We start from the raw sequence: 26,928 nt of genomic DNA on the forward strand, positions 1-26,928 counted from the left end.
GCATTTTTTAAGGTATGTATTTGGAACTTCATCAGGTCCACTCCCTTTGGATTCATCGAGCAGTAATTTTTTTCGTTGAATGTCTGTGATCGATACTCTCAGTTTAGGAAGAATTTCGATTGCGACTTGGAATCGTAGCTATTTATTCAAATAGTTTACGCTGTAGATACTGCGTAAATATTTGTTGAACAATTCTCAAGCCTCATTCAAAGTATTTGCGTTTGCATTTTCGGGACTCAAGCTTCGGACATAACTTGTGATCATATTGATAGAGTTTTTCATAAACTCCGTACATGCTATGTTTGTATTTCAAGAATCACTTTGCAAAATTACAATAGAAGATGCCGCGTAAATTCTGAGATATTGCAGTTTTAATTGCCAAAGTCCAAGAAGTCCGAATTTCGCAAGATAACTGTATCTCAGGCCCAAAAAATTTTAGAAAGCTCCAATTTTGCGAAATAACAGTGATATAGTTGATGTATCTTACGCAGAAAACTTGAACAAAAAATATCATCTGAGTAAAAAGTTAGGAAATTTCAATGTCGAAGTGAATTCAAATTGAATTTGATCTGAAAAATCAATTTTGTTCGACGTACGAAATATTCAGAAACGAAATGGTTTCTGACAATATTTTTCCCTAGATTTAATTTGAAGGTATCAGAATGTATTCGTGATCCTTTTTTTATGTTATTGAAATGTCTGACTGAAATATTGAATACGACGATTATGAATTTATACATATTGTTTGAGGGATGAACGACCCAATAGATGTTAAAATCTCAAAGTCAAATAAACAAAAAAAAAATATATCGAGGATCAAGTATTAATTTTCAAATATTGGTCCTACGAAGTTCAACAGCCTTCCAGAAGATATAAAAAACAGTTCTAATAGAAACATTTTCAAGATCAAACTAATACAATACTTCAAAGTAAACCTTAACCAATAACCAACCACTAATTTAACATTTTTTTATTTTTTTGATAATTTTCTTAGCAGTAAATTTAGTTCTAATAATTTAGTTTTAGTTTATTATTATCATTTCTCATAAATAAATAATTAATTTGTTAATCATCAAAATGGATCTCTTCAAAGGAATATTCTTCCACTGAGATTCATTGAGTAAAATTCTCTTTTGTTTTTTCATACTTCCTCGTAGTAAATAATATTTTTTACGTTCTCAGCATGATTAAAGTTTGTCCGCGTTAGAGTTTTTGATGTTATTTTCTTGTTTGCTGCCAGACATGCTGAGAACAGTTAGCGTCCATTACCAGGGGGCTCAAATTAGCCTTTTGGTATGGGGGAGTGTGGTGGGCCGCTAAGAAAAAAAAAATAAAAAAATAAATGGTAACAAATAATAACTTTATGAAAACTTATAAATAATCAAATGTGATTGTACAAGGTGAAAGTTAATAGTGAAAAACATGTGAAAAAAACATGCGTTTCCTAGCGGAATTCAAACCCTTATCTTGCATACTATGGAAAGAGACCACCTGACATATCCGGGTATATTTAACTTTAAACATTCATTTTATTCGGATGGCAGTCTGGAGGATGCAAGTCCTGTTAAAAGTTGCTTATTCGAAATTGACTCATGATTATTGTTTAACTATTGTAAATTCGCTAAAAAAAAATTGACATCTAACGAGAACATAGAGAAGGGTATTGATCCAAATTGTTGAAAGATTTATTATAGTTTCGCAAAATCCAATTTATTTTGTTGTGTTCGCATTTCCAGAAATAACAGGGTCTGTCAGCTTTCGTTATTTAAACTTTACTGTACAAATAGCGACAAATTTAAATCTATAGCGATGGATTTCACCACATTAAAATTCTGAAATTAACACTTTCCGACATAAATATTTATAACCTCTGGGGATAGGTAAGAGCTCGAAAGTCTTAAAGTCGTATCAACTTTGAATGCAACATTGTATGTGAAAATTGTTTTATCGTCTTGTTTAATCATCGTGAAAGGGGTATGTAAACTTTGATCATTTACTTCATTCAAGTTGATATCTTTTATCTTTCTCTATATGAAACCCCTGAATTGAATTCGTTTTTTCATCGTTAAATAAAGTTTCCAGATAGTTTTCATATGACAATAAAGATACCCTTTACCAAAGAACTGAATTTTAAAAGGTTAAAAAAGCAACAGTACTTTAGTTTCTTCTTAGTTCTAAGTTTGGAATTAAACACTTTTCGTAACTAAAAACAATGAGCCCAAATATTTTCATTCACTGCTGCTCGTGAATGTTTAATTTTTTTCACGTGACCTAACTTGCCGCAGCGCCCGCTTTTTCTAATGCATTCTCTTTCCACTTTTTTCTTTGACACATTTATATCAGCTAGACGCCACGCTAACCCACTGCTGGAAGAAAGTGAAACCCGATTGTTTGTTATGGAAATAACGGCTCGCTAATGAAAGGTTACAGCTGGATTCGAATTATGTAAATTAAACGGTGCAAATTATAGAGTGTAACTTTTATACCGAATAGTTATGGCTAATTCTATAATAGTATGTTTGTTTTGTGATGCGTTTGTTGTGATAAAATCGGTATTTTTATGTGGGGTTTTATTTTTTTTTTTTTTAAACAAGAGTACAATATTTTTTTATGCTCATTCAACAATTGAAACCAATAGTTGATTGTTCTATATTAATTGTTTAAAAGTAGATGATGAATCAGATTCTTAATTGAAATTCAAAACTTTTATTCAGTTTACAAATTTAGAATTCACCTTAAAACTAAGGAAAAGGCAATGAAAAATTAAATTTTGAATGATCCAATGACGTAATCATCTAAATAGTGTAAACATATTTGCTTTGGAGAAAGTTATTGTTTATATAAAACAAATTATGGTAAAGAGTTTGTAATATATGTATCTACAACTTTCAAGATGTGAGGAGCTCCTTAACGTTTTTCAAATACTCACAGGTTTAAATTGAAAATTTAATAATAAGTATATTCAATTCGTCGAAAACTGATCCAATCGTAATTCAATCCTGCAATAAAGTCCGTGTTCATCCAATTTTTAATCTTTTCAACATCATCTCAAATTAGAAATCGACTCCCGTCTTAACCTGAAACGCAAAAACCAAAGGGGAGAACTCGGCACAGGAGCTATCCATAAAATTTAATGAATTGAACTGCGCCACACCACCTTCAACATGTATTCGGTTCCGCCTGGACCGTCAACTGGGGCAAACCCAAAATCGACTCGAACTGATGAATGTTGGCTTTATGGCTTTGGGTGGATGGCTTTCCAGAATCTCCAGGATGTGAAAGTTATATGTGGAAACGATGATGCTACAATTGAGACTTGAAGAAGGAAATGCATCACCATGCTCTTGAGTTTGAAGAAAGTTGGGAAAAAGAACGATATAAAACTGCATGCAAAAAACCGATCTCTCTGTCATCATCCCCCCTTACCAACTGAACTGAACCTACTTATACGTGCAAATGTAAGCAGCGAGGTAGTGAATCATAATTATTCTTGATTTTCCATTTCAACTACCGATACCTGAACTAGGGAAAAAAACGCAAAGAACGAAATCGTGCAAAAATTGTCGGTTAATGTCTGCTGCCCGAAATAATTATTGCAGGAGAATTTTCTGCTGCTGCTTTTATATCCGGTGAAATGCATTCATTTGGATTCCGCTTTTTTTTCTCGACCGGGATGGTTCAGTGAATTTGCAATGGTTTACAGGTTTTTGTTCTTCGTTTTTCGATGAAAGGATTTGCATGGTTTTTACAGCGATTCCGTTTTAAATGGAGACGATTTTAACGAAAATCAAGCAGACTGGAAGAACCAGGCAAGGTCAAGTTGGGGAAAATTATATACCAAAATTCTTATTCTAATAACTTTTTTGTTTTATCGGGAGATACAAAACATATTTTTCAATTTTTTTTAACTTGCTGCCCTGTTGTTTATTAATTAACAAAAAAATTATCTTGACTTCGGGATTCTGCACAGAAAATAAATCTATAAATTTATGCTCATGCAATACTCGGACGTTAAATCTCAAGATAAGTAAACAACCTTTTGATTGATTTAGTAAATTTAAATCCGGCTTCCATCAATAATTAGATTTTGCGGGATAAAATATATTGTACGTTAAACAATTTTCCTCGTAAAATGCTCTTTCGCTCTTTTCAACATCCAGATATAACTTTCTTTAAACTTTTCTATCCACTTTAATCAATTGCCATATTTGATACATTTCACCAATATGCCGGAGTTAAATTCAAAATTCTTTATTTCTGAATTCCTAAAATTTGGATTGAATCTTTAATCTGTTTCTTAATTTTAACCATCATGAATAATGGTTGCAAAAATTCAAGTGCTGTAAACACAAAACAGTCAAGAACTCGTGCCCTGTCTCTTCTTGGTGTCTTGAGAATTAACGTAGTGCAGTTGATGAAATCAAGGTGGAAACGAAAAGAAAGTTTTTCTTTTTTGTTCAGTCCAAAAAGAGGGTGTTCTGCTTCAGTTGTTTCATTTTTGTTCTTTTAACAAGTGTTGTTGAACAAACCCGTGCCTTCACATACCATTTATTCACTTGACTTTTGGGCAGAATCATAATAAAAAAAAATATTTATGAGAATTCAGTTTTCATTTCAAAATAAAAAAAACCAAAATAATGTTTTTCAATTGAAGAACAAATCTCACTACGTGGGTTAAGATTCAAAAGATATGTTAACAGTTTTGCTGGAAGAATAATTAAAAATTCAAAACTTTCTTTCCAAACTTCTTATATAAAATCTTTTTAATTATATAGACAAATTTCTAAAATTTCAATTCTTAAAGGAATTGTATATTGAAAATTTGACAGCAGAAATCTTGTATTCAACTGATGTTTAAATTTAAAATTTCTTATCTAAAATTCAATAATGGGAGTCAAATTGACTCAAAACGCTCAAAGTTTAAGTGGTGTTATCTGGAACAAAGTTTTTAGCCAAAATTCGACATTCTTGGACTTTCAAAAAAAAGGCGTTTTGGGAAAAGTCACAGACACTCGATTTGTGGCCAACAAATTTTTCGAGATGACACCAGATCTCACGTTTCATGCATTTCTTAACCATTTGACATCAAAATTAAAAATACAATTTTTCCGATTTATTCGGCCATCTTTAGGTGATTTCCGGGGGTCAAAACCTGATACTTTGAGCGTTTTGAGGCACCCCTAAATCATGTTAGAATGAGCTGAAATTTTGAAATTATTACAAAATTATTATGTTTAACTAACAATTATCTTTTTTTTTTTCTCTCTTTCAACAGGTATACACTCAACACGGATTGCAATTTGTTTGGAACATCGGATGAGTATATCAATTTGGTCGTTATATTAACAGCCTTTTCGAACATATAATGTTCGATAAGTCTTAATTAGAATTATTGGAAAATTCGTCTTTAATGCTGTCAGGTACTATTTACTAAGCCCAATGTGAACTTGAACTTTTCAACAAATATTGCAGCTTGATATTTTTCGACTCCTCGATCAATACATGTTTATAAATTTCACGTATTAATCAATCCTTGTTCTAACTCTTGTACAGCTAGAATTTCATCTAGCTTTATGTGAAATATTTATGTGCCGTAAGAGTGAGCTCAGAATAAGGTATCCGGGCAAGGCAAATCTGGGCTATTTTGACTGAAAACCTGGCGAAATCCCTGCTTTTGATTTCAAAATTTTCTAACCAAAAACTGTGAAATATTCGGGAAAATTTGGTAAAAACCTCAAAATAATTCAAAAACAAGTGAACAAAAAACTTTTAAAAGTATTTTGTTATCGGAACACATCAGCAGATTTCAAATCGGATTCAAAACTTAAAAACCCGGTCATGATTATTTTGATAACCTATTTTTTAGAAAAAACTTTTTTGGTCGCAAAAATTGAAATAAATCCGAAAATAATAATAAATCCGAGAATTTTTCTCAGAAATCCAAGCAACTGGGCCTTTCCCAAATTTTGTATCAAATATCCGGGAAAGTCCGTTTAAAACGGGGCAATTTGGTAAGCTCACTGAGAATCACATAAAAATTACAGAGAAATCGACTTCTGTGAACTTCTATGATTTTTTGTTTAAAATATGATGTGAGAGTTACATATGTATTTTATCAATCTCTATCAAGTGTTCTCAATAATTAATTATTAATTTATTCGTCAATATGTAAGCGGAAAAGGAATGTCTCGAAAATGATCAATCAAAAAAATTGTCGACCTTTCACATGTAATTCTTACTTCAGTATTAATTTCCGTGTAGTTCAAAGATTATCAACAGAGTTGATCAAAAGTTGAAATGAAACTATCAGAGCAGATGAGGTTTCCAGATAAGTTGAAGAACCGAAAAATTTATGTGCATGCTTTGAACCTACAATCTCTGGCTTTCTAAGGCAACGCATTACTGACTACGCTACAGGAGTCTATGGGCTTTGATAAATTTGAAAAATAGAATACTTAAGTAGGGGAGAATGAGGATACTTGATCCCCTTTTCTTATCATCGTCATATCTCTCTGGAAAAAGGCAAATCGCCGTCTTCTGCATTTTCTGACAGCCTGTAATTTCAAGTTTAGGTGCTCCGAAAGTTTGAACGATACAAGAACCCATAAATTAAATAGAAGCATTTACGTGAGACGAAAAAAAATGTGATATTTTTTAAGCTAAAGGAGATTTGATCCTTAACTAAAGCAGACTTGATCTATAATTTAGGGTGCCCTGACCTTACGCAAACATATAGCAAAGTCAAAATATAAAAGGTCCTATTCACTTTTTTTCCAAATTTTGTTCTCATTTCACAGTTTGTAAGTATCAAACAAAGATGATTTTAAAAAGTATGTCTACTACCCTTTATTCATTGCATCCTTTAAGGCCAAATTTTCTAGTTTTTAGAAAAATAAAGTGTTTTGAGTCCTTTTTAAAAGATATATCGGATAAACAAACAAATAATAGTTGATCAATTAAACCCATAACATACATTTTAGAAAAAATATTCTTTTAAAAAATTGAGGATTTGCTATTGCTCTTAAAATATGGCATTATAAAGTTCATATTATACTCTAACGGTTGACGTATTTTAATTTTTTTTTTGTAACGTGGAAATCATTTTATAGTTATAAAAAAAAGATCCTCAAACCACATTTTGTTGAATTTTTAAAACAAAGTTCAATAACTCGAATGAATGAAATTTCAAAAATTTGTTGAGATAACAGTATTGTGTTTTTGTTCTCTTTGACACTTTTTTTCAAGAACATTTGATATCTGTAAGACATTCCGGTTTCAAGATACAGCGAAGCAATCAAGTGAATATCCCCAGGGATCAAGTATCCTCATTTTTCTCTATAAATGTATCTGTTCTTGAAATGTTTTTGAAAAACTTGAAACTACTTAAAACCTACCGCATAAATGGTCAACATTCCAGAAGAACAACCTTTCTACAGTTCTTGCTATCTTGTGCGGTTTTTTGTGGGAGGGGGGATATCGGAGTTATCCCCCCCCCCTCCAAGCACTTGTTACAAATACTCTAATTTTTATTAGAAAAATCTGAAAACTGAATCCAAAGGTATATTTCGTTTAAGATACAAAGGTTATTTTTTCTTTAAAAGAGAAACGACCATTTTAAAAAATCTTGAATATTTCTATCTTAATTGAAAAGTTTATTTAAAAAATTAAATTTAATGTTTTTAAATGTAAAATCAATTTTCTGGAAGGCCGTGAACAATTCTCACTTATGATGAAAAAAAAATGGCAGAAGTTAAATTTTTGTGCTTGGTAATTGATTTATCGGCCTTTACGATGAAAAGTGATGTCCTTTGGAGTAAAGAACATTTCAATATTGTGATATTTTAAAGGTGGATAGAAAGTTAAAAGAAATGAAAAATGGTGAAAATGATCGAGTATAATTTTACTTTGAAGCATTATCATCACATACCAAATTCAGTTCAGCACAGGCCTTTTCAGCGATCAGGCCGTTAAATCAATTAACAAACACAAATTCCGGCGATTTGTTTTTAATTTAATTTTTGTTTTCCCTCCCCGTGGAATAAAATACCTAACTTATTAACTTAAAGAACTTGCGAAAGAAATTTTGAACCAAAATTGAATCTTTTACAAGAAGCATAAATAAAAACGTTCTGCCTTCGGAATCGTCATTGTGAAATGCCAGAAATTTATATGATCTTTTATATCGAATTTTCTATTAAAAAATTCAAATTTAATTTTTTATGCGTTACATATCTAATACCAAAATGCATAGCAACAATGTCAATACTGCTCTTAATAATTGATTGATTTTAAATATTTTATGTAGGTTTCTTTTAACAATTATCAAAGGCTTATTTGGCTCATAAGAATTTAGAGAATTTAAATATATAAAAACGATATTTCTTCAAACCAAGAGGTGATTTTTGGTGAGGTGATTTTTTCAAAAATCAGGCAAAAACTGCTGTTCTTCTGTGTAGTGAAATGAAGTTTTTACCTTTTTCCTCGCTTAAACAATATGCGTATCCTTTTAATTTGTAAAATGATCTAATGAGAGATTCCTCAAAGTGTTCATAAGTTGACAATTTTTCATTCAGATAGGGAAAATCGCCTTGATTGTTAAATTCCCGAAAATGAAATAAAAAATAATACAAATCAGTACCAACAAGTAAGAAGGGTCTATGTTCATTTTTGACGTTTGGAGAAAAACGCGTTTGAAAATTTTGCAACCTTTTTCAACCGCAAATTATAATTCACGTTGGATCTTTCAAGTTTATATGACTCAAACGGTGCTTAGGAGCACTTTTCATATGTTTTTATCGATAAAAGGGTATTTTGATGGAAAATAAGCTCGCAATTCCTTACAGAACCTAGCTGGAGTATGAATTTCGTCTGAATGTTGATTACACCCTTTGCTTTGTACTGTATATCTCATGTGTGTGAGTGAGATGGAGATAAAATTTCCCCTATTTTTTGACAAACGCTAATGGGTCTTTCTTTAGAAGTAAGTGAATAGCTTTTCAGATTCTTCCCCTTTTAATGTTTTGCATCTAGATCGTTTGCTTTGTTGTGGAGTAAAGGGTGTATAAAAAAATTGTGTGAGGATTATGGCTCTAAATTTTTTAGACCTTAAGCTCATGAGTTTCTTATTATGCGGTCATTTCAATCGAATTCGCTTATTTTTTTGGCGATTGTACTCATACAAGCTAGATCTAAAATTCAAATATTTGAAAAAAGTAACATAAAAATTTAAAAAAATCATTATCTCATCCATTAACCCTCATCCGCATTAGGGTGTCATTTTGACACCATTGCAAGTTTGAAGGCTTGTAACTTTTTTCAGAAGCTTCAAAATACAAAAATTTCTTCGGGGACCCTAAATGAATTCAAAAGTTCTTCAATATTGCATCTTTACTTTTTTTTATGGACGAACCCTGGAAGCCTGGACAAAAAAACTCCCTTTTCCGACTTTTGGTGTCATTTTGACACCACAAAAGTAAAATCTATTTATGTCGTTTGAATCATTATGAACTTCATATAAATTTTATATCAATAGAAACCTTGTAATGTCAGTAAAATATGTTTAGAACATTATATACAGCTAAAGTTACAAGTTTTCTCGTTATTCAGCATGAAAGAAAAAAAATCCGAAAAAACATGCCTCACGAAAACTGCTGTAGTTCATATATTACACGTCCAAAAAAATATTTGCCTTATGCATATGAAAGCTGAAGTTAATGCCTACATCATGAAGACAAGAAATATTTTTTAAAATTTTTTTTAATGAAATGGTCACAAAAAGTTCAAAAAAGTGGTCTAAAAAACCTACTTTTCATTCGATTGCTAGTAAACACTGTTTGAGCGGTGGTAGAGCTTTAAAAAAAATATGACAACAAATTTGATTGAAATTCTAACATTTTGCTGTCTTTAGATTTTTGATGCAACAAAAATTGAATTTACTGGAATTTTCCAAAGTTCACTACTTTGCGCAATTTTTTTTACAAATTGAAATTTCATCTGTTTTTGTGGTCCACCGTCAGGTTGTTCTCGGATTTTCAGTGCTTTTAATTTGTTTGGACCAATCAAAAGTATATTCATTGGAAAGCTAATTTAATCTACATTCTAGTGAAGTGCAACAAATCACGCTGTGAGATTTCACAAAAATATGAAAATTATAAACGTAAAATCATTCCTGAATTTCTAGAACTACAAGCACCGCGTCCAGCAAAACGTGTTTGTTTGCTCTCCGAGTAGGTACGGTGGGTGGTGATTTGGGCAGAGAGCGAAGCCGACAGACGAAATAATGATGCGTGTCGTACGTTTCTTGGTTGGAAATTTTCTATTGAGAGTAGCTCACGTTTGCTTGTCACGACACGCATCATTGTTTCGTCTGTCGGCTTCGCTCTCTGACCAAATCACCACCCACCGTACCTACTCGGAGAGCAAACAAACACGTTTTGCTGGACGCGGTGCTTGTAGTTCTAGAAATTCAGGAATGATTTTACGTTTATAATTTTCATATTTTTGTGAAATCTCACAGCGTGATTTGTTGCACTTCACTAAAATGTAGATTAAATTAGCTTTCCAATGAATATACTTTTGATTGGTCTAAACAAATTAAAAGCACTGAAAATCCGAGTACATCCTGACGGTGGACCACAAAAACAGATGAAATTTCAATTTGTAAAAAAATTGCGCAAAGTAGTGAACTTTGGAAAATTCCAGTAAATTCAATTTTTGTTGCATCAAAAATCTAAAGACAGCAAAATGTTAGAATTTCAATCAAGTTTGTTGTCATATTTTTTCTAAAGCTCTACCACCGCTCAAACAGTATTTACTAGCAATCGAATGAAAAGTAGGTTTTTTAGACCACTTTTTTAAACTTTTTGTGACCATTTCATTAAAAAAATTTTAAAAAATATTTCTTGTCTTCATGATGTAGGCATTAACTTCAGCTTTCATATGCATAAGGCAAATATTTTTTGGACGTGTAATATATGAACTACAGCAGTTTTCGTGAGGCATGTTTTTTCGGATTTTTTTTCTTTCATGCTGAATAACGAGAAAACTTGTAACTTTAGCTGTATATAATGTTCTAAACATATTTTACTGACATTACAAGGTTTCTTTTGATGTAAGTTTTGTTTAAATCGGTCTAACACGCCAAAAGTTATAACGATTTGAGCTTGTGGTGTCAAATTGACACCACAAGTGCTGATAAGGGTAATGAAATCTAATGCGGATGAGGGTTAATGCATAGTAGACTAGTTCACTTTTCGGCTTTTTTCGCTGATCACAACGCCACTTACAGGGTTTGATCCTCATTCATTTTCAAGTACTCTGGCCAAATTTGAGCTCATTTGAGTAAGTTTCCAGCGTGCGCTAGAAGTTTTATTGAAAAAAGTCCACTTTTCTGGAAAATTTCCGTAGATGTGTTCTAGCAAGCTGTTGTTAATATAAAATGATAATTTTATAGTGCTCGGTGATAGGTATGACAAGCATTCGTATGGACCTGTTTAAGATAATTGACTCAATCAAACCGAAAAAATTTAAAAATTCATAAACTACCAACTTTTACAGAAAATTTACTTACAAGTTGAGAGCTTAAAATCAGTGGTAAATAGAAAAAAAAATATTTTCGATATAAACTTTTCGTAAAAAGATAGCCTTATTTATAACCTATTATTTGATGTATAACACTTAATGATCGCAAAAGTGCTAGCAAAGTTATTCAAATATCTATGCAACAAATTTGATTTGATAAAATATTTTTCATTCAAGTTTGCTCCACACCAACTTGTGCTACTTGTGCACAAGAAAGGATATTTTATTCAATCAAGTACCCCATGACGGGGCCAGGAGTTAAAAAAAGCGCGCGCTTTGATCAAGTTGTAAGCAAGTCCTCTTGATGCCACGTTTTACAGGTTGCATGATGCTAAAACTTGAATGGAGACAATATTATGATTCAAAGAATGTGATGTGAATGTTTGAATATCTTTGCTTGTACTGTTGCGATAATTAAGTGTTACACATCAAATTAAAGGTTATAAATAAGGCTATCTTTTTATGAAAAGTTTATATCGAAAATATTTTTTTCTATTTACTACTGATTTTAAGCTCTTAACTTGTAAGTAAATTTTCTGTAAAAGTTTATAGTTTATGAATTTTTAAATTTTTTCGGTTTGATTTAGTCAACTATCTAAAACAGGTCCATACGAATGCTTGTCATACCAATCACCGAGCACTATAAAATTATCATTTTATATTAACAACAGCTTGCTAGAACACATCTACGAAAATTTTCCAGAAAAATGGACTTTTTTCAATAAAACTTCTAGCGCACGCTGGAAACTTACTCAAATGAGCTCAAATTTGGCCAGAGGTCTTGAAAATGAACGAGGATCAAACCCTGTAAGTGGCGTTGTGATCAGCGAAAAAACCCGAAAAGTGAACTAGTCTAATGCATAGTGTTGTTTCCAAACTACACTTATCAAAATCCAAATAGCTCAGAAACGCTTGAATATTTTTAAGTGAGGTATTTAGAGATTAAAAGAGAATAGCCCATGGTATTTTGGTACGATGTTCTAATATATGTGTGAAGTATCAAACGAAATATGCAAAAAGTTGCAAATTTTTTTTTTTTCAAAAAAATAGCTCAAATAAAGCTCAGTAGCCATGTGGTCTAAGAAGCTAATATTTGGTGAAGAAGCGTATTATGGGAACTTCTAGTTCCAATACAATCCAATTTGAAGACGGCCCCTTTGAAGTAGGTCGTTAGTATAAACCGTCCATTACACAATGAGAAAATTTGAACTCAAAATCCCGAAAATACCAATACACAAGTTTGAGCGCCTGGAATATTACTTATCTAACGCAGGGGTGAGCAACGCGCGGCCCGCGGGCCGCATGCGGCCCTCGAGACATGTTTGTGCGGCCCGCGAAGCTTATCTCAAGTTAAATTTATTTCACGATTTTTTTCTACGATAGATTGAAAATTATCATAAAAAAGCAGTCCCTACTAAACCAAAGAAAAAAAAATTATATATCAATAACTTAATATGCACGTCGCTTGTTTGCATTTGCGTTTGTTCCATTTCTACTCATCCAGATAGTTAATTTTTTTGTAGGATTTAAGCTTTTTATTGAGTTCTTTTTATTTATTGGAAAAACGAAATATAGGAGTTAGTTAAGTCTTTATTTTTCGATTCAAGCGAAGTTAAAGTCGTATGATGAAGTGAAGCTCTTGTTTAACGACAGAAATGAACAAAGTTGTATAATAATAACTGGGCAAACGGTTACAGATTTCTTATCGACAGAACTCAGCGAAACTCTGATTTCTCGACAAAAAAAAACAATATTTGTAATTCTGTGATTCAAACCAAAAAATTTGTAACGATGACACAGCGGAACAGTATTTTTGGTGCCTATGATTCAACTGGCGTCCCTAATTCAAAACATTTCACAGATTTTGTCTATCACTTCTATTCACTTCGGTGATCAGTTTTGGTACAATCAATCTTTCGCGTCTTGGTGGCCGTGTAGTTAGCTCGGTGACACTGTAATTTGGTCCACCTGAGGCATGTGTTCGATTTCCATATCGGTACTGGTTGTTAAATGTTAATATTAAGATGTCCATGTTTATTCAGTTTTTAAGCCTTGTTCGGCTGTACGTCTTTTCATAACTAACCAATAAATCTACTTAAAAACTAAAAGCTTGCTTTCATCTATTTACTACCCTTCATTCAATCATGGACATAAATTTTGCAAAGATTTTCATGTATCATGTATCAGAGATACAACGCATTCAATAAATTGATTCCACAATTTATAGAAATTAAAGAAAATAATATTACAACTTCTTCTGACATCATTACAGAAAGTTATTGAATATTGAATATTTTAATTCATCCAACAACTTTGTTGAACACTGCAAAATGATATAGCTAACGGTTTTAAAAATATAAATGATTCAATTCAGTTTAATTTTTCTTCAAAATTTTGCCAAAGTTCCCGTTTTTTCAGATTTGAAAAAAATAGAAAACCTCCATAACTTTTTTTTTATCTCAGAATTCTAAATTATTAGCGGTCTTTGGGAAAGTTGATCATTGAGTCAAGAAGTTTTTGTATTTTACAGTTTTGTCAAAAAAGTAATTAAATTTAATAACTAATTTATCAACATATTTTTAAAAGATATTTCGATAACCAGAGCTGACAAAAAAATGAATGATTCAGCGCCCCTGAATAAATTAAAATCAGTTCTGAGATTCCTGGTATCTTGGAAAAATTTGAATTGTTGTTTCTCGTATTATGTGTGATGCTATTTTAAAAAATTTCATAGGCAAATCATGCTAAACATTGACTAAATTGAGTCATTTAACTTTAAAATTAGCAATCCACATTACCAAAGTCATAAGATTTTCATGATACAGCTCAAGAAAGCCAGAGGTATCTAAATTAATTTAATATAATTTATTGGAATCTGTAAAAATTTTCTAGAATCAAAAATGTAAACTGTAAGTAACATTGACAAATCTGGCTAAAAGTCCGTGAAAATCTTTTTTTTTTCTTGATTTTGAAACCTCGCTCAACATCTCAATGCAATGATTTCATACGGAACTTCAAATTAAAAAAAAAAGCCGTTTATAGAAAAAATTGAGGCTTCACGACAAATCTTAAATAAATTGTGAAAAAACATTTCGAAAATGCGCAGAGAAAAAATCGCTATGGTTGAGCTCTATTAAACTTCTTAAGAGAAGTAATGATGGAAAATATTGGTTCGAAAGAAAAAGGGTTTTTCTCAGAAAATGGTTCAAATCTTTTTACGAACCATTTAAAGACTTTCACAATTTTTTAGTTTTTTATAAATAAAAGGGAAAAAAAGATGTTTCCTCTTTATAAATAAAGGAATATTCACTAAACATTCCAGATAAATAAAAACATTTCAATTATTGTAAAATGATCAAGATTTAGTGATGAACCTATTCGATTTCGGCTGGTTTAATCACCTTCAATTGAAAAAAAAAAATGCTTATACAATTACATGGATTCGTTTTATTTACAGTTTTTAGTTGTCATAAATTTATGGAAATAAAAAAATACATAAAACTCTGTCAACTATTATTACCGGAAGTTTATTTTAATGCGGCCCGCCGAAAGAATTTCAAATTAAAAGTGGCCCGATGCTCCAAAAGGTTGCTCACCCCTGATCTAACGTGTTGTTTTCTTTTTCAAAACTTCAAATGTTTCGTCAGTTTTATACGGAAACTTCTGAGTGGAATGTTATTTGACATCTTTTACCCAGTAATAAGCTTTTTTCTTATATACTAGCAACATGAAATTGAAAGTCAAAAAAAAAATTGATAAAAAAAAAACGAAAGGATCCTAACAACTTAAAATACTTTAATATGGATTATTCACAATAAGAAGCGATCCCCCTTATTTCCCTATGAAGAAGATTTCAGTTCATGAAATAAATGGATTCAGCCAACAATGCCCGAAAATTCAGATATTTCGATTTATTTGTGCTCAAGATATGCAATGATGTACAAAATTTATCTTTTCGAAAGAAGTTAAAATCAACTTTCATGAAAGTGGCATTATTTGTAATGAATATAACTCCTGTAGCGTTTCTGTTATCTTTATGAAACATTCATATCACATTGAGGTTTTTTTGAACTTCGCTCATATGTCTCCAGTCTAACATGTGGAAAGATCTGAATTTCTAAGAAAATTTCACATAAAATAATTAGTATTTGAGGATCAGCGGCATCGATATTTTTTTTAAATTGTGTTTGGCTCCAAATTTGCAATTTTTCACAATATTTTCATCAAATTAAGGGGTTTGCTGATGACATGAACTTTTTTGTTTTCTACAAATAAAGAAACAATTAATTGAACTTTCAGGTAAAGAAACATCAGAAAACTTTGCCATCGATCTTCGAACACCTATTACTGTCATACCTTCCAATAATTGCCAAAGTGTGTCACGAATTATGTTCGATCATATTGTTGCTGCCGATGCTCGTTTTATGAACGAGTCCCAACAAGACAATTACCGATTAGACTCCTAGCAGTGGTAATGTAGGTATAGTAAGTAGAATGGCACGTGGCTCTGTTTCACCCGGTAGCTCGTTCAACAAGACGCTGGAGTTTGGAAACGTCGTGGATCAAATTAATCGATTCATCACCTGTCAGTCGTGGTGCGCGTACCTTTTTGTGGTATTTTTTCACCTTTTTCGAAGCGATCCGGCACCAATGAAACCAATGGATTGATTCTGAACAGAAGAGGAGCTGCAACAACGATATGGGAATGTTGTTACAACAACCACAACAAGCTTGTTAAAATAGTTGCACAATGTGAAAAACGAACAAGCTGTTAAGATGTGCCAAATAGGTCACTTTTCTTCTTTTTCGATGAACTGCAGCTGCATCCGATCCGGAAGAAAGATACATAGTTGCACTTAGACCGGAGATCAGTAAAACCTGCCTAAATGGTTCATAATTACGAAAGCCGCCCTTTCAGTGTTTATACTGAAGCGTCTTTCAACGAGATCGGCCAATTTTCTTTAATAAGATGGGTATTTAAGTAAACGATTCCGCCCGGGTGGTCTCGTGAGGTGTGGGTTTCGGACAAAAACAATCATTATTATGTATCTTAGTTATAAAAAAAATGGACTTTTTGTTTTCATGTGCCTTTTAAGAATGACAGACATTCAAAAAATTATTGAACACACAATATATATTATAAACATTTTATTTTTATTCGATTAATAAAAATATTACTTGAACATGAGACATAGAAAGATTTCTCACTCAATTGACGAAACATTTCATAAAAGAAAAATTGGATAGGCAATTAAATGGTATTGTTGTAGAATGGTATTGTTGAAAAAAAAGTAGCGTTCACAAGCTTTTGACATATAAAAGAATAATTTTTTCAACGAGCTCTAGTTATATCATAAATAATATTGATTTTTCAAAGTACGGAACTCAGCCTCAACTCAATCCAATTCTTTCCAAATTTTTCAATATCTCGATACCACAAGTGAATTTGCAAAGCCTTCTATGAGCAGGATGAATACGAATTTGAGTTTTTTTAAGTCAAAATTTTGTTAAAAAAAAAGTCGCTCTTCTAAGTGCAAAAATGATTGATTCTCCATGTTGAATTTTTGAATTTTTTAAAATATATTCACAAACTTTTGCGTTCGAAATAAAATTGCAAAAGTTCGAAAAATGTATGGAAAATGCCAAACACAACAATTCACACACTTTTACCCCTTTGGCTTATATCACTTCCAATAAATTATCAGTTCTTTGTTTTGAATTTAGTTAGGATAAATTGAGATATATTTTTCCAAATGATTTACGCAGACCAAGAAATCTGATCTTTTCTTAGAACTTGGCTTTCCAAAAAGAGCTTCGCGGGCCACAAAAAGTTTGTCGCGGGCCACATGTGAAGTTTTTGAAGATTATTAACTTTTTTATCTTAACTCTAATCGAAATTCAGTTTTCGGATAAAATATTTGTCGTAAATGAATCTTTAACAAAAACTATATTCAAAAGAAGTCGACCTAAGGAGACCAAAGCTATTGATGAAAAACTGGTTCTTCATGTTCCTCCTGAACAATATATCTCAAAATCCCATACAAAATTTAAGCTTGTTGAGTGACACCTTCCCGTGGTTCGATCTGGGCCAAATTTGGCAAGGAACCTTGTAATAGGCCTAGGATCAATTTAAACCTGCAGCGAAAAGAATTTCATAGGTTTTGAATATTCCATACAAATTTGGGGCACTCTACTGCCAGGGTTTTCGCATGAGTTTCCGGTCCAAAGTTTTATCCACCGGACCCGGTTTCCGCCCAAATTCTTTTTTGTCTACAAAACTGCTTTGTCGTTAATATTTTAGAATCGTCGATTAACTGGTTAATTGCCGCAATGAATTGTTTGTTGTTTTGATCTACTTTTTTTCGGCTAAAGAAATAAAACAAATTACTTGACAGTTGGTCCAAAAGTTTTAAGCTACTTTTGACTGTTCGCTTCTATTCAGTTGACCTTACATAAAAATTATTTTTTAATACAATTTTCCGTTTTACTAGATTAATAACTTACTTTACCTAGCAATCTTCTAACTACTGTTTGTTGTCTGCTGTTTGATTTTGCTGTTATGTTAACATTTACCTGTCAGTGTTCTGATCTTAGGTAAAATGGAGTTTTAGGGTGATTTAAAATTAATTGAATTTTTCTGTTTGTTTACAACGTCGTTGTCTCCTCCTATTTTAATATGAAACATTTCTGCACAAATTCCAGTGTGTTGTACTTCGAGACTTTTCGAAGATGTTGGTGTTTTTGAAATCGAAAGCATGACCGTACTCTATACTATGTTGAGTAAGTCCTGTGCCTCCAGCTTTTTTGTTTTTTTTTACATAATTCTTATGCTGTTCTAATCATTTGTGTAAATATTGGCTAGTTTCACCCATGTAAGATTTTTCAAAACCTCCACATTTTATGTTGTAAACTACATTTGCTGTCAATGTAGCCTTCAAATCGTTAAAAAAAAATAGAGAACACAATTTTCACGAAAACCAAAGATAAAATACCGAAAGAAAAAACAAAAAAACTATACTGGCTCGAAATTCACTCCCACGACCTCATTACATTCCTTCAGTCAGTTGCGAATGTCTCCGAAAATGTTCACTGGCACATTTTCCTTAAATGTCGTTCTAGACCCTATCAGTGCCATTTTTAGGTTACCTCCGGTACCGCATCGTAAATCTGAAGGATTTCCTATACCATAGATAACATGGGATGCTCCTTTAGGTATAGACCTGTGAGTTTAGCAAGCGAGTATCCTTGACCCCAAAGCCCCAAAAGCCTTGGCCTTGAAGCTACACTTCCACAGCGGTTCTTCGGGACAGAAGTTCGGCATTTTCCATGAAATCCGAAAAATTTTATGAGGATTTTTTTATGCGGAATTTATCTGCTGACTCTCCTTGAGCAATTGGTGGTATGGCGGTAGTGAAGTGGCTCATAATCGAAATCTTGGCGTTGGTGTAGAAAATCCAGTAAAAAAATTTTGTAGCGAGTATCGTCGAATAAATGTTCCACTTACTGGAAATCTGTATGGAGGTCTAAGAAGGAATTTTGAAATATTCTTGTATTTATTTCGGTATAACCTGATAGCCAAGATTCCAAAGCTTATAACTAGTCATTTGGTTGATTCGATTTGATTTTGAAGTAGTGAGTATTTTCAAAAAACACGGTAACTTTATTGTCACTTTGTAGTGTGTAAATTCTCCGACATACGTACATTTATGAAAGGAGATGACAGTTTAGATTTCGTTAGCTAAATAACATATTTAATAATGATCTGTGATTTTAACCTATTTTCTTTCCGTTTTAACTCCTTTCAGCTGTTCGAGCCGACCGGATGCGCGGCGGTCGGAACAAGTTCGGCCCAATGTACAAGCGGGATCGGGCGCGAAAGCTTCAAATCATGCGACAACGACAGTTGGCACTTCAGGCGCTGCGAGGGTCCATCGGTGGCGGCGTCGGCATCGGACAACTGGGCACTGACGCCACCTCGCCCGCCGGCCTGCAGGGCATCGACTACCACCAGCCGTACTCCAACATGCACATCAAGCAGGAAATCCAAATACCGCAGGTTTGTTTGTTGTTGCGTCCCGTTGATCCCCGTACTACTACTACTACTTGTATCATCTCGCTGTGGGTCCCGATGGACCCGAGCTGGGGATCAAGCGGTTACCGTTGCCATATGAATTTTACTGTTTTCTCTTTCTCTTTTTTCTCTCTACTCTATTACGTCGTCTGTGGTCGCGTCAAATCGCGACTACGGAACCTTGGAATCGCGTTTGATTCTTTCTTGTATCTACATTGTATTTTGGATCTTGTCTTCCACGTCAATATGGAAACGAAACTATCATTACGCCCTTGTGTTAATGTTCTGGCCAACGAACTCGCTCGTCTGCCGTTTTTTCTTCGCCCCCTCAAAAAAATAGGTGTCCTCGTTGACGTCTTCGCCCGACAGCTCACCTAGTCCGATTGCCATCGCGTTGGGGCAAGTCAACCCGCAGACGACGATATCGCTGAGCAGCGGCGTGGGAGGAAACGGAAGCAGCGGCGGCGGAGGAGGAGGCGGAAGCAACAGTTCCGGTGCTGGCACCGGTAGTTCCAACTCATCGTCCACGGCTATCCAGAACCAACTGTCGGAATCGAAACTATGGATGAGCGCAAACTCGACGACAGCCTCGCCCCACTCGCTAAGTCCCAAAACGTTCAGCTTCGACAGTGGAACTAATCCTACCAGCACCGCGGACTCCGACAACCCAGCGAACACTTTAAGGCTAGTCTTTGCATTCTTTTTTATCAAAACTGCCCTGTGCACTTTCATCTTCTTTTAGTTAGAATGGTATTCCTAGAGCGTAGGTACAACCTCGTAGAACACCAATCATAACCACCGTATTGATATCGTATATTTATATTTATCAAAACCATATATGTATTACCTTCATACTCCACTATACAGTATTTACAATATGCCTTGTTCTCTCTCTCCTTCCGAGGATAGAACGTCATTTAATGATCTTTCTCTGGTTTTTTTCTATTATTTTCTTTTCTTTTGCCTTTACCCCTATTCCCGTATACATCTCAACTCCCGAAACCCATTAAAACCCCCTAAATTGATTAAAAACCACCTCGATCTGACTGTCTAAAAAAATAATTGAAAAAAATCAAAAACCAAAAAAAATCAACAATCCCCAAACTTCAACGCCTGTCTGTGTGGTTCGACCATATCTAGGGTATCGCCGATGATCAGGGACTTTGTCCAATCGATTGACGACCGGGAGTGGCAGACGTCCCTCTTCTCGCTGCTCCAGAGCCAGTCCTACAATCAGTGCGAGGTCGATCTGTTCGAGCTGATGTGCAAAGTATTAGACCAAAATCTGTTCAGCCAGGTGGACTGGGCGCGGAACACCATCTTCTTCAAGGATCTGAAGGTAAGTGAGCGAGACTTTTTTTCCAATCTTAGAAATTGAAGAGCTACTTTTTTTCATTAAGTGTTGATTAAATTATCTGTGGAAAAAATGATCACGAAAAAAATATCCTCCCAATGGTATTCGAAGGCACATCTTGCGCCCCTTTAGGTCCCATGTATTGCATTTAAAAACAGGAGACCACCTGGCGGATATTATACTCGTCAAGTATTCGTTATCTATTCCCTGAAATTTCTAAATACACAGACAAAATTTTTGACTATAAACTGTGTCACTGAAAACTGCAACCTTTAAAATTAATCACCTGTAATTCACAAAACCTGTAATTTAAAATTGTTTTCCTTGAAAGTTAACGAAGATTCATTTATTATTACAGCAAATGTCCTGTAAAAAAGTTTTACACTAAAAATTAAATGTCACGTAATCATGTTTTCGACCTGTAAAATTACGGTAAATGTCCTGCTCCTTTTTGTTACAGGACGTTTGCGTAATTTTACAGGAAATAATTTTTGCTGTGTACATGGTTAGCAATTAAATGATAACATTGAAACATTGAACAAATCAAAACAAAATTTTGGTGTTCAAATTTATTTTATTCCACTTTAAAATCCTTTTTCAAAAATCAATGGAACTGTTTGACTTTTTTGCTGTTGAGTTTAACCACTCAACGCAGAAGATCGAGGAAGGTGTCTTACAAATTCCGCAGAGGATATTGCAGTATTTGGTCTCTCACATACTCTAACTCAGTTTATGCTGTAAAGATTCGGTGTAATCTAAAGATTTTTCTGTTTGCTCTTATTTTAAGATATGTAAATTTTTGTAGATTGTAGAATTTTTCAAAACCAATTATTGGTTTGATGCGAATTTTTAAGCTTTTCATTTTTACAGATGAATGATTGATGTTTTTGCCATATCTTGAAAATAAGGGCCGTATAAAAATCAGATAAGATTTTCCGCGAAACCATTTTCGGTATTTTGTTTACGTCAAAACCGGTATCAATACCTTTTTCAATAATATACAAGAAACAACTAAGTTTAGGATGGAATAAAAAAAAAATCTAAAAATTGTAACATTTATTGTTTGAATATAGTTTGAATTGTATAGCTCTCAAATACAGTAAATATAACAAGTAGTCATAAATTTTCAATCGAAATTTGATTTTATTTTTGCAGGTTTTTTTTTCTGAAATGAGTTATGTTACTAAAAAAGGAAAACTTAATAGCAGTACTGATGAAATTATAAGCTTTACTTCACATCATTTTTAGCTGAAAACCAGCAAAATTTTGCTGGTTTTTGTCTCGCTGACTTTGCCGCAAAATTTCTAGCAATTTAAATGGCTTACAGCACACATTAATGCTGCTGCGAGCAATTCCAATTGCTGGAAATCAGTAATTCAGATTGCAGGAAATCAGCTATTTTTTTTTTTAAACAACCGATTGTATTTGGTATCAAATTTAAGCTGTGCATATTATAAGCAATAAAACAATTATTTTCTCTCATTTTTCAATAAACGATGTATTTATTTTCATACAATATTTCAACACCAGTTCCGGGGTGGCAGGTTTGTGCCGAAATGTTGATCATCGGCCACCTGAAATGAGTTTTGATTAGTATCTTTCATGGAATATTTATCTATCTGTCCAATAAAAACTCACACTTGACTTGATGTCTGGTTGCACACAGAAAAAAAATCGCGATTTATTTATGTAAATTTACAAAATAAAAATGGTTGAATCCTTAACAGCACTGAATTCTAATGACACAAATATTACTTGACACGGAACGCGATTATTTGATGTAAATTTACATCACATATGATGTTAATTTACATCACATATGATGTAAATAAAAAGAAGCATCACATACGACGGTATTTTCAGTGCGAATTAAATATTACACGCCTTAATATTTTACATGTCTTTCAAATTTTACACGTCTGTTGAAGATTGCAGACGTGTAATATTCAACTCGCACTGAAAATTCCATCATATGTGATGCTTCTTTTTCGTTACATCATATGTGATGTAATTTTACAATTTTTTTTGGTCACACGAAATTCTCAACAACACTGAATTGGAAATTTTTCAAAATTGCACGACATGAAATATTACAATACACTGAACGTGTTAATGTCATGTAAAATTATAAACTGTGAAGAACAGGACTAGACAAATGTGACAAAAACTGTTAAGTCAAGTCGTGCGCCAAAGTATTTTCCCCGCGCGCGAGTAAGTTAATCGGTGTTGATGGTTCCCGGAGATATCCGAGAAGCAGGGATGCGGTTCTGGAAGCGGATCCATGGTATTCAACTTTGGATCCGGTACCTCGCGGAAAAAATAAAAGAAATAAAATATAATGTGTGTTAAAAAAAAAATTGCCGCCTAATAAAATGAATCATATTAATTATAGATGAGTTTTATTTTTATTAAGAGACGTGAAAACTCAGTATTGAATCATATTAACAATAAATAAAACAAAACAAATTCCAATTGGAAAGTTTTTGTTCCAACATTCAGTGATTTTATAATTTACATCATTTTTCATTTTACACGTTGCAAAATTCTACTGGCGTGTAATTTCCAAGTAGCACTGAATATTCCGTCATATATGTTGCTTCTTTTTATTTACATCATATGTGATGTAATTTTATAGATTTTTTTGATAGTGTGCAGAATATAGAAGAAAATAGAAATAATTGTTTTAATCTAACCAAAATTCGTAAAATAGAGTCTTAACTTGCTTCAGCGTGCAAAACTAACAGACATCAATTTGGCAATTCGATTGCTGATTTTCCAGCAAACTAGACTAATTGCTGGAAAGTTCAGCAATTTGAAAACCGATTGCTAATTTCTCAGCAAAAAAGACAACATTGCCAAAAATTTGGATTGGTGAACGTTTCCAGCATATTTTAATAATTGAAAATCTTAGTGTGTATGTTTACAAAACTTATCATAAATAGGTAAATAGGTTCTACAGCAACGAATTATTGCAAAAATGCCCTTAGTAAATACTTTTTACGAATCACATTTGATTTTCCCTTCAAGAATTCCAAATCTATATTTTGAACATATCTGTTGAGAATAGAGAAAGATAAAACATCTTATAGTCTCGCGTCTCTAGTTACTGCTCAAGAACTCTTTTGAAATTATTCTGGAAAGTGGGGAGTAGGACTCTCTTGTAATTTTTTACATAACTCGAGAACTAATGAAACAAATGGAACCAAATTTGGCATGTAAGGAATTCGGTTACGAGAAATTTCTCTTTGGTTATTCAAGATACCTCCCTTCTTTTAGCGGGGAGGAAGGAAAATGGGGGGGAGGGGGTACTTCAATACAATTTTTATTACGTAACTCGAGAACTATTCCAGTAAATGGAAACAATTTTGACATGGGAGGATATTTGGGTACAAGAAATGCTTTTATGAATATTTGATACCCCTCACTCCTTCAATTAGGAGGATGGAAAGGGGGAGAAGAGGGGGTTCCTTTCAATTTTCAGCATAAATGGAAAGCTGATCTAGCAAATGGAACCAAATTTGGCATGTGAGGGTGTTTGAATAAAAGAAATGTTTCTATGATAAATTGAGGCCCTTCCTTTCTCTCGGCGAGGAGATTCAAAGGGGGAAGGGGGGCTTCCATACAATTTGTTTGCAGAATTCGAGAATCAATCGAGCAAATAATACCAAATGAAGCATGAAACGGTTTTTTAGTACGAGAAATATTTCAATTAATATTTAGTGCAATGCAATGTGAAAAAACGAAGAAGAGATGCGACTCCCTTACAAGTTTTTGCCTATCTCGAGAACTAACCATACAAATGGAACCATATTTGGCATGGGATGGTATTTGAATGCGAGAAATATTGCTATGATTATTCAAAACCATTATTGTCCGGCAGTTTAAGGGTAGGATTGGAAATATACTAAAGGAAGGAATTAGGGCCTCCATACTGTTGCCGCATCTTTGATCACTCCCTTGCCCCCACCGAATCATCGATCAGACACCGATGGAAAAGTTGCGATCTTTTGACAGGCCGAGCGTGATTGAGCTGTTAGATAGGATCGAAAGTTGCTTCGTCATATTCTCGTGATAGATTTTGATAATCGGTGAATTCTCCAGTTAAATTTCATATAAACTACTTTTCTTTAACTATTTGGGCTGTGAGTATTAAGAATTGAAGCTATCTTGTTCGAAACTAAAATTATATTACTATTTAGAATCGTTCAGATCGTATGATCGATATACTATCTTATGTTGTTGAGGTAAACAAATTTGGAGGTTAAACAATGTGAGTTCTTTCTAAAATACTGGATTGTAAAACTAAATTAATAAATTGAATAATTAGCTTTTAGCTACGCCAATCAAAACGTTGCTGCTAAACGAACGTCCGAAACAGCCTCAACAATTCTAAAAGATTGCTCAAACAACATGATGTCAGCATCCGAAGCCGTTCATAGTTGCCAAGCTGAGGGATGCAAGCTCCCGGACTCTAGCCGGATGGTGGCGTGCGACGTATGTGACTCTTGGTGGCATTACGAGTGCGCGGGTGTTGACGATAGCATTGCGGATAAGGATTTCGTTTGTATCCGATGCTCCGTACCAACCGAGAAGCAGACCACTGTTATCACCCCGGCAAAGTCAGTTACCGGTTCGATGTCTTCGGTAAGCTCCACTGGAAGACGGGCTAAGCTTAAATTGCAGAAGCTGGAGGAGATGAAGGTACTCCAAGAGAAGCAACTAGAGCTTGACCAACGAAAACTTAATCTGGAAAAAGATTTCCACAACGAGAAGTTCCGGGTTCTCGAGGAGGAAGTAGCGGACGAGGAAGAACGGCGAAGCAGGAAATCCAATCGAAGCAACTCGAGCCAAATAATCCAGTGGAAAGTGGATAAACTCCTAGGCAGTGTAGCGAATTCAACTGTTATCCCGCTTGCCAAAGAGGCGGTTCCTACCGTAAAAACGACAAACGATGCGATATGTGCAGGTGGTATCCAGGCTCCAATAGAGCTTCAAGCGGATCCTGTTTCTACACTACCGAAGCAAACTAGCGTCCTTGTCACAGAACCAGCCCTTATTTATCCACAAAAATCAACAGGTATTTTTATTCCGTACTCCGCGACTGAGCCCGTGCAACAGCCTTCATCACTGCGTACGATTACCGGAGTGGCGACTGTGGATGGAGGAAACACACATGTACACCATTCATTGAGAAGCGCTCTTATGTCCACAAGTGCCGCGGGAACTCCTGCATCAGCACCGATTTATTCGAGTCCAACAGGACCTGTGGTGGCACCTGCGCCTCCTCCGGTGGCCCAAGTTTCTAGCAACCAATGGTTACCAACATCAACGGGGCACTCAATGTATACGCCCCAAGCTGGTTTAATGAACACCGAGAACGTCGATCTTCCGAGAACTTCATATTATGTGCCCGGTTCTCTCTCGTTGTCAAATCCTGTTGCCGTGCCGAACCCGATGCCAACGCATATGATGAGTCACGTCAACCCAGCGACTGATGATAATTACTTTGCGCCGAGCCCTAGCCATATTGCAGCTCGACAAGTGATGGGCAAAGATCTTCCACTGTTTTCGGGTGACCCCGAAGACTGGCCACTCTTTAGCAGCGTGTACTACAATACGTCTCAAGCTTGCGGATATTCCAATGTGGAAAATTTGTCTCGATTACAGCGTTGTCTAAGAGGACCAGCATTGGATGCCGTGAGTAGCTACTTACTATCCCCATCTACTGTTCCCATGGCAATGGAAAACTTGACAACCCTGTACGGCCGTCCCGAGATCCTGGTTTACACACTTCTGAAGAAGCTGAAGGAGACACCACCACCGAAACCCGATAGACTCGATTCCTTGATTTCCTTCGGTATGTTGGTGCAAAGTCTGGTTAATCACATCGAGGCTGGTCAACAAACAGCACACTTGAATAATC

General features: G+C 34.1%; 1 protein-coding gene across 2 annotated transcripts in view; it reads left to right on the plus strand.

The window, feature by feature from the left end:
* Positions 1 to 26,928, plus strand: part of LOC129750556 (nuclear hormone receptor FTZ-F1-like) — a 448,891-nt gene that overhangs the window by 375,377 nt on the left and 46,586 nt on the right. For both annotated transcript variants that reach the window (XM_055745525.1, XM_055745526.1), the window contains 3 exons: positions 19,386 to 19,636; positions 19,992 to 20,335; positions 20,792 to 20,990. In XM_055745525.1, coding sequence (XP_055601500.1) covers positions 19,386 to 19,636; positions 19,992 to 20,335; positions 20,792 to 20,990 — 794 coding nt within the window. The remainder of the gene's footprint in view (positions 1 to 19,385; positions 19,637 to 19,991; positions 20,336 to 20,791; positions 20,991 to 26,928) is intronic.

Source organism: Uranotaenia lowii, chromosome 3, assembly GCF_029784155.1.
Source record: "Uranotaenia lowii strain MFRU-FL chromosome 3, ASM2978415v1, whole genome shotgun sequence".
Classification (NCBI taxonomy): domain Eukaryota; kingdom Metazoa; phylum Arthropoda; class Insecta; order Diptera; family Culicidae; genus Uranotaenia; species Uranotaenia lowii.